The 8,747-nt window shown below is 37.5% G+C and overlaps 1 protein-coding gene across 3 annotated transcripts; it reads right to left on the reverse strand.

The window, feature by feature from the left end:
* Positions 1 to 314: 314 nt before the first annotated feature.
* Positions 315 to 4,061, reverse strand: LOC145136861 (DUF724 domain-containing protein 7-like). 3 transcript variants are annotated; one of them, XM_079070969.1, is made up of 8 exons: positions 3,575 to 4,060; positions 2,827 to 3,053; positions 2,401 to 2,730; positions 2,207 to 2,315; positions 1,926 to 2,107; positions 1,738 to 1,822; positions 1,481 to 1,666; positions 315 to 1,380 (listed from the first exon to the last, which is right to left on the reverse strand). In XM_079070969.1, exons 1-8 carry the CDS (start codon positions 3,594 to 3,596, stop codon positions 581 to 583), a joined length of 1,941 nt encoding a protein of 646 aa, XP_078927095.1. In that variant the 5' UTR covers positions 3,597 to 4,060; the 3' UTR covers positions 315 to 580. The 3 variants fall into 3 exon arrangements, with proteins under 3 accessions (XP_078927095.1, XP_078927093.1, XP_078927094.1); XM_079070967.1 differs by having other exon boundaries at positions 2,401 to 3,053; positions 3,575 to 4,061; XM_079070968.1 differs by lacking the exon at positions 3,575 to 4,060 and adding an exon at positions 3,270 to 3,383 and having other exon boundaries at positions 2,401 to 3,053.
* Positions 4,062 to 8,747: the final 4,686 nt, after the last annotated feature.

Genomic DNA, 8,747 nt, shown 5'->3' on the forward strand with positions numbered 1-8,747 from the left:
AAACTATTTTGCTTGGATATATAGATAAGATAACTTTATTCAAACATAGAAAATGTAGTAAGATGTAATAAAAATACAATAACATAATTAAATAAAATTCCTCTAAAAATATATATAAAAAATAAATCATTTTTCAATACCTTGAAATTTTGATCCTTCTGTTGAAGAGGGTCGCGGTATTTTGTTTTCAAATGCAAAAAAGAATAATGGAATTTTGGACTTCAAATGTTTAAAAGCGATTTTTCACAAATAGAGTAAAAATTGAAGGACTTTTCCAGCAAAAAACCCTTGTAAAATTAAAATCTAACAAGAAATTGCAAAAAATAAATAAATAAATAAAAATTCCAAACCGAACATTTCTCTGCTAACCAAACAGTCAATGTTAAGGTGGCTGGTTAAGTATTTAATTTAGCAGCTAAAAGTCTAACTGGAAAATAAGCATCACATACAATACTGAATATACGCTACAAACTCTTGAATTAAAAATCCCCCCTACAGTCGCTTGACTTGACTAAAAAACCACAACAAATTAAGAAAAAAAAAAAACAACGCTTCTTCTTCCATGGAGCATCATCATATATCATGGTTGGTCAGAGACAGAAGAAACACAAAGAGATGCAGCAGCCAAGTCATCAAAGTTGCGTCTAGCCTGAGTGATCCCTTGATGAATCCCATCCACCTCAGCTTCCAACACACGAACCTGTGCATCCTTCTTCTCTTTCTTCTTCAACACCTGTGCACGTTTCTCCAGCAGGGCCACCACCTGTTTATCCACCAATTCAATCTCCTTATCGATCCTCACCCCTTCAACTCTTTCCGCCTCCATTTTCTCTTTCACTTTCTTCGACTCTTCTTCCAGCCCTTCCTGCTTCTCTTTGATCCTCAGCAAACCGCTCAACCGCTCTCTCACAGCCTTGACATCAAATCCATGGGATTCCAATTCCATCAATGCCTCCATGTTATCCTCATACGTGCTTCTTGGGCTCTCCAGTTTCATCTGTGAGGTGGCCTCCACCACCCGCAGGTAGTTTACCATTTTGCTGATGGCTTGTCCTTCGCGCGTGCATTCCTTCTCCTTCTCCAGTGGCCGGAAATGCGGCTTTTGTGGAATCATCCGGAACAGCTCCATTGATTCCAATGTTCCCCAAAGCGTACTTCGTTTCTCAAACGACAGCTTTTCAATCTGTTTCTTCACAGATGCTGAAGGCTGCTGCTGCATCCCTTCAATCCACCTCGACAGAGGTTGATCATCCGAGATTGAGATCGACATTGACATTGACATTGACATTGTGTCTGCTGCTGATTTCTCAACAACAACTGCTTCTGAAGCTGAACCCCCATTCTCATTTGCTTTTTGTTTCGATGATGAATCTTTACCACCTGCATGCACAAATCATCAACAATACTTTCCAACCACAACAACTGTCTATATATCTTCAACTTACTATAATATAATAATGAATGAATGATAAACATTTACCTTGTGCTTGTGCTTGTGCTGGAGATACGATGTTTATGCTTTTTATTTTACGTCGCTTGCCTCGTTTGCCTCGTTTTCCTTTTACTGATTGATACTTCACACTTGAAGTAGTATTTGGCAGCTTTTCTGTATTATTTACTACTGGAGTGTTTTTCTGCTGCCCTGCATCTCCATTCTCATGGGTCACTGCAATTATGAAATAAACAAAATCAGGTATGTTTTAGTCAAGAGATATGCTTTGCTTAAAAACAACTTACCTGCCAAGGGTGTCTTGGGTTGTGATTTGAATGGCCTTCCCCTCTTCCTCTTCAGACTCATGCCACCATCAACTGCCTTTTCCTCCTACATACATCATACAATGGCAATTGGCAAAGGCAAACAATGTGTTTATATGAATATTGAATATTAACTAAAAAAGCAAAAACACAATTTTTGGATGTTGCACCTGATTGCCTGTTGTCTTGGGTGTCAATGGAACACCTGACTCCACAATTTTCTTCACATTCTTGGTTTGTGAGATAGTCATCGCTTTACATTGCAAACCCATAACACAGGTAATAGGAGGACCAAACTCTCTGGGAACATGCTCCTTCTCAACAATCTTTGGGGTTTTTATTTTCATCTCCCCTGCCAAACAATTATTAACTTACTATATTATATCTATATATAAACCTGAGATGAGAGAAGATTCCGAATACAAAATCCAAATTAAGATTTCTGCCACACCTTGGGGTAAAGCTTTCACGCCTCTAGAATCAGCTGCTGATCTCCCCTTCTTTCTTGCAGAAGTAATCACTGGACTGCTCGACCCAATATTCTTTTCTCGGTTAACAAGCTGGACATGTAGAAAATGCAATCTTTATCATCAACACCACTTAACAAGCTAAAAAACTTTGCTTAATATGACAGATTCAACCCACCACTCTCTTTCTGCGAGAAAGATTCTCAGTTGGAGTTGCAGTTACAGTTGGGTTGCTTGCTTCTTTACTTCCTCCCACATCTGAAAGGGTTTGATCATCAAAAGTGATTCCAGGCTTTAACTTCTTAGAAGGCTTAAGATGTTTATCGTTGCTGCCAGCACTTGTCACCTTTGTTCTCTTCATTGTTGATGCTACAATGGAAGTTTGTTTGTCAATTGGACCCGTAAAGTTTAACAAAACAGCTGATCTCTCTTCAGTGCTACGCTTCACAGAGCTTGATTCACCATGCTCAACATGCAGCCTTAATTCCAGGTGACTGACTTCTCTCTCCTTGTTTGTATGTTTAAAATACACAATATATCTACTATCAGCAAGTTTTTTGGTAATTACACCAGTCCACCAGCCAAAATCATAAAAAGCATCTACCTTCTCTAACAAAACAAAATTCGTATCCCTAATCGGAGGGGTTGAGGGGCGAATGTGACGATGATCTACTGTGACTTTACGAAGCTCTGCCTCATCACACTGGTATTCAATAAGGAATAGATTGTTTCCCAAGTCTTCAATTACAGTTGCAGGGAACCAAGCATCGCGTAAATCGTCTTCCTCAAACCACACTTCCACCTTTACGCCTACCCCGATGATCGATCTTGCTGTTCTCTTCCAGATTTTTTTAACACAAAAGGAAATAAAATCAGAACGATTCAATCTAGAAAAACAAACTTGGTAGTTACAAGATTCTGATACAGATATCACATGCAAATCATAAGAAAACAAACAAAGAAAACTAGGGCAATTTAAAATCATGGCAAGAGTTTCCAATTGGGTCGATGAACAAGCATAGATCCTCAATTGGGGTAATCACTCACCCATTGTATGAAGGCTGAGACAAGCGGATTAGAAGATATAACATAAACTCAAAACAGTTCACCATAAGTTTTTACAACAAAGTGCAGCACACATACAGATATGCCCCCATCGTTCAGTGTAGCTAGATGCATGTGTACTTACTTGTCTAAGGTAGAAGACAACGTCCACAAAATCTCCTAATTGCAATTAAGAAATTAAAAACCCTAGAACTAATAGAGACAGCATGAGTGTGTAAAAATGAGCAAGCAGACTTAAAAAAAAGTAGAAATGAGCAAGCAAGCTTAAAAAAAAGGTAAAGCGAAACCTGCTCCTCGGGTCGGATCCATTTGCCATCAACCCATTTTCGCTTGACCCGAATTCAAAAATGAATTCCGTCCGGAGAGTTCTGGAAGGTGATGGCAGTGTTTCTACAGGTCCTGCGATGACGCCGGTCCACCACCTGTCTCGCTAAATAGAATCAATAACGTCGTTCAGCTCCAAATGCAAAACGGAACTGTCACTAGCAGGAAGATGTGACGGCCAACGACAATAAACGGGCGCGTATTCTCTCAAACTATTATGGCACTCGATATACAGAAGAAGTTGATGAAGTTGGGAGGGGGTACTGTCGCCGGAAATCAGCGTTTTCAGTCGTGGAAATGGAAGGAGGACCGTCGAAACCTTTTTCGTGGGAGTTGAATTCGATCGGAGACCTTTTTGTTAAGAATGAGTCCCGAGGGTTTTTCCCGTCCTCGCAGTGCTTTTGACAGGCATTTTATCCAAAACCCTAACGTGTTTCTAGTCCCAATTGCCCATTTTTCTCCATTTTCTTTAAAAAACCTGATTTGTACACAACGTCCCCTCTAAATGTGATTATTCATTTGTGAAGATTGTGTATATTTTATTTAGTATCTTCAAATCAATACAAAGTAACGTTTGATATCTTATGTATTTTATATAAGTTATAATATCTACTTTAATGGTTAAAGATCTTGGTTCGAATCAACAGCTACACAGCGGATACGGTGGGATACGATAGGGTGAAATAGATGTTCAGGTAATCAATTGTTGAGGACGACGGTAAGCGATGGTATCGACTTTTCTTCCACACTTTCTTCCAACCCTATACGGACCGACGAAATATAGAATAAAATGGTGATGACTAATAGAGCGCCTTTGTGGTTAAAGCAGATTGGAAAAAGATAATGGTGAACACAAATCGATGTCTACCTTGAAACCTCTGGTATTGAAACCCAGCTAAACCATTTAAGTCGTGGCTAGCAGTTCCCTTTTAATTGTATATATAGTTATTCATTTGTGAAGATTGTAGTACATTTGGTGATTTAGTATGTTCGAATCTGTAACACCCGGTTCCTGATACGTATTTTAAATTTAAAAAAATTGTATGTTTTACACTGGAACTCGGTGAGTTGGAAGCCCAACTCGTCGAGTAGACTAGACTTTGGACGCGGGTTTTAAGTCACCTACTCAACGAGTCGGGAGCCTAACTCGGCGAGTAGGATAGTCTGGATGAAACCCTAATATTTGGGGTTTGCACCCTATTTAAACGTCTTATCTTGTCCCAACCCAGCCTCCATCGTCTCTTTCAGTCTAGAAAAGCCCTAACTTGAAACCCTAAAGCATTTGGAGTGTCCTTGAGCCATTTTGTGTGTTTTTGGTTGTGTTAAGCTTGAAGAAGGAAGTAGAAGCTTCGTGGTTCCAGAAGAAGCAAGTAGATCCAAAGGTTTTGCTTCATTTTCAGTTCATTCAAGGTAAAAAGCTTCAACCTTGACCATCTATCTCTTAGATCTCTAGTTAGGGTTCATTTCTACCTTTTCTAAGCTTTGGTAGAGCCGTACTCGGGATTTTGTGGTTCTAAGGGGGTATGACTTCAGATCTGGAACCATTGAGGGTTCCCATGGCATAAAGATGCCAACTTTATTGCCATAAGAACCCCATGCATCTTGTAGACTCCATTTTAGGGCCATTTGAGCCAAATACCTCATGCATGAACGTCAAGTTTGTGACTTTACGTATATTATGGACCCTAGGAGATTAGATCTATGTTTTGGTTGTATTAAACTCGACTGAAATTGACTGTATGGACATGGACTTTGGGGGACTCGGTGAGTCGTCCATGGGACTCGACGACTCGGGGGTATGGTTCCCCAGCCTTTTCTGTTTTTGATCGAACTGGTTGAGTCTATAAGAGGACTCAACAAGATGAATGTAAATATGGACCTGAAGATTATGGAACTCGGCGAGTTCAAGAACATAACTCGGCGAGTTCAAGGCAAGTCCCAACTGCATGAAGATGAACTCGACGAGTTCATAAGGAACTCGGCGAGTCCAGGACTAAATATGTGTTTTCTTGTATGAAGAAGGACTCGACGAGTTCAAGGATGAACTCGGTGAGTCAGTTGTAAAAGGTCCCGACTTTGTATGAAGGATAACTCGACGAGTGCGTGCAAGACTCGGCGAGTAGGGTCGAGGTTCTAGTGTTTTGCGGATTTGGGGACTCGGCGAGTTGAGTCAACCAGACGTTGACTTTGACCCAGAGTTGACTTTGACCAAGGGGTTGACCTTGACTTTTGGCTTTGACCAAATTAAGGAAGGTTGTTATGTGCAGGAGTTGAGAGGAGTTGATCCCGGCATCGAGGACAGTTCAGACTGCACGACATTGAGGTGAGTTACCTTCTAGTAGAAGTGGGTCTACGGACACAATGTCGGCCCAATAGTAGGGATTGTTTGTCAAGTTGTTGTCTTTGTGATTATTACTTGGGTTTGCCACTATCTGGTATGTTTATATGCTAGTATGATATGATATTAGGTGATAGTGTTAGTAGGGGGAATAGTCCCCATGTTACGGTTGTAAGGACCAAAGAGGTAGGTTAGGCACCCCGGTATGCCTGACAGTATGATTACGTTATGTTATTATGTGGTAGTAGTAGGGGTGAAATAGTCCTCGTAACCGGTTGAGAAAAACCGGAGGGGTAGATCGGACACCCTGGTATGTCTGACAGGGGTAGGTTAGGCACCCTGATATGCCTAGCAGAGTAGGTCGGGCACCCAGATATGCCTGACAGTATGTTTATAGTATGGTATGTGGTATGATGGGGGAACTCACTAAGCTTCGTGCTTACAGTTTTCAGTTTTGTTTCAGGCACCTCTTCAGCGAAGGGGAAGGAGCCGGCACGGTAGCAGCGCATCGCACACATATGATTTCCGCATATTGAGATTCATTGGATTGTACTATGACATTATTACTATTTTATGTTATGGTTTTGAGACACGTGACTAAGGTTTTATGAAATGATATGAATCTTTGATGTTTTTCAGTAAACTATTTTATAAATTACTTAATTAAAAACAAAATTTTGGTCTTGAAAATTAGGATGTTACAGAATCAATTAAAAGTAACGCCTAATGATTGGATTCAGTGATATCATATGTATTTTATATAAGTTATAATATATAGTTTAATGATTAAAGATCTTGGTTCGACTCAATCTAATACATATATAATTAATTTATAAAACAGTTTACTGAAAAACATCAACGATTCATATCATTTCATAAAACCTTAGTCACGTGTCTCAAATGTGCATTCATGCCAAACACTTGAGTAACCTTTTTCTGTAACTTTTAGTAGTTTAAATGACGATTATGATTCTTTATATATATATATATATATATATATATATATATATATATATATATATATATATATATATATTAAGTTGATTATTAATTATATATGTATTAAATTAAGTCGAGCTAAGATCTTTAATCATTAAACTATATACTATAACTTATATAAAATACATATGATATCACTGAATCCAATCATTAGACATGACTTTTAATTGATTCTGTAACATCCCAATTTTCAAGACCAAAAATTTTGTTTTTAATTAAGTAATTTATAAAACAGTTTACTGAAAAACATCAACGATTCATATCATTTCATAAAACCTTAGTCACGTGTCTCAAAACCATCACATAAAATAGTAATAATGTCAGAGTACAATCCCATGAATCTCAATATGCAGAAATCATATATGTTATTATGTGATACTAGTAGGGGTGAAATAGTCCTCGTAACCGGTTGAGATAAACCGGAGGGGTACGTTGGACACCCCGGTATGTCTGACAGGGGTAGGTTAGGCACCCCGATATGCCTAGCAGGGTAGGTCGGGCACTCATATGTCTGACAAGATGTTTATAGTGTGGTATGTGGTATGATGGGGGAACTCACTAAGCTTCGTGCTTACAATTTTCAGTTTTGTTTCAGGTACCTCTTCAGCGAAGGGGAAGAAGCCGGCACGGTAGCAGCGCATCGCACACATATGATTTCTGCATGTTGAGATTCATGGGATTGCACTATGACATTATTACTATTTTATGTTATGGTTTTGAGACACGTGACTAAGGTTTTATGAAATGATATGAATCGTTGATGTTTTTCAGTAAACTGTTTTATAAATTACTTAATTAAAAACAAAAAATTTGGTCTTGAAAAATGGGATGATACAAAATCAATTAAACGTCACGTCTAATGATTGGATTCAGTGATATCATATGTATTTTATATAAGTTATAGTATATAGTTTAATGATAAAAGATTTTAGTTCGACTCAATCTAATACATATATAATTAATAATCAACTTTATATATATATATATATATATATATATATATATATATATATATATATATATATATAGGGTGAGGTTCAATAGAGAATCATAATTAACCAATGAACCAAGGAACCAATCGTGAATGTCGGAAATCATAACGAGCAACGGGCAAGGAAATAGATGTACACTTTTACATTGGACCCACACACACCGAATTATACCAAAAAATCCATCCTTTACAAAAAAACTCACCACTTTTTTTAGTTTAAAATTTTTTTTAGGCCAAGTTTTTTATCAAAAAAAAAGTATATACCGTTGTTCACGATTTTTCGTCCTCTTTCCATAGAGATCCATGATGATATATAAAAAACGAACTTTTTTTTTTCGAAAAAAATCCACTTCATTTTCTTTAATGGAAAAAGTTAAGGTCTATTTTTTATAGAAAAAAATTAATAAATATATCAAAATTCATATTTTTTGTACTTTTTAAACATAGATTCATATTCATGTTAAAAAAATACGATATTTCAGTTCAGATTCATATTGTAAACCTGTTCAGATTCACATTGTGAACCTCCTCAGATTCACAGTGTGCATAATAATAAGTCAGATTCACAGTGTGAATCTGAACTGATCGGAGCTTTTTCACATTGTGAATGTTAAAATTTGAAATATTTACAGTTTAGATTCACAGTGTGAATCTACACTGATCGATGTTTTTTTTTTGTGAACCTTCTCAGATTCACAGTGTGCATAATAGTAATTCAGATTCACAATGTGAATCTGAATTGTTCGAGATTTTTCATATTGTGAATGTTAAAAATTGAAATATTTACAGTTTAGATTCACAGTGTGAA

The sequence above is a fragment of the Lactuca virosa genome, chromosome 9, assembly GCF_052849685.1.
Source record: "Lactuca virosa cultivar CGN04683 chromosome 9, Lactuca_virosa_CGN04683_v6, whole genome shotgun sequence".
NCBI lineage: Eukaryota > Viridiplantae > Streptophyta > Magnoliopsida > Asterales > Asteraceae > Lactuca > Lactuca virosa.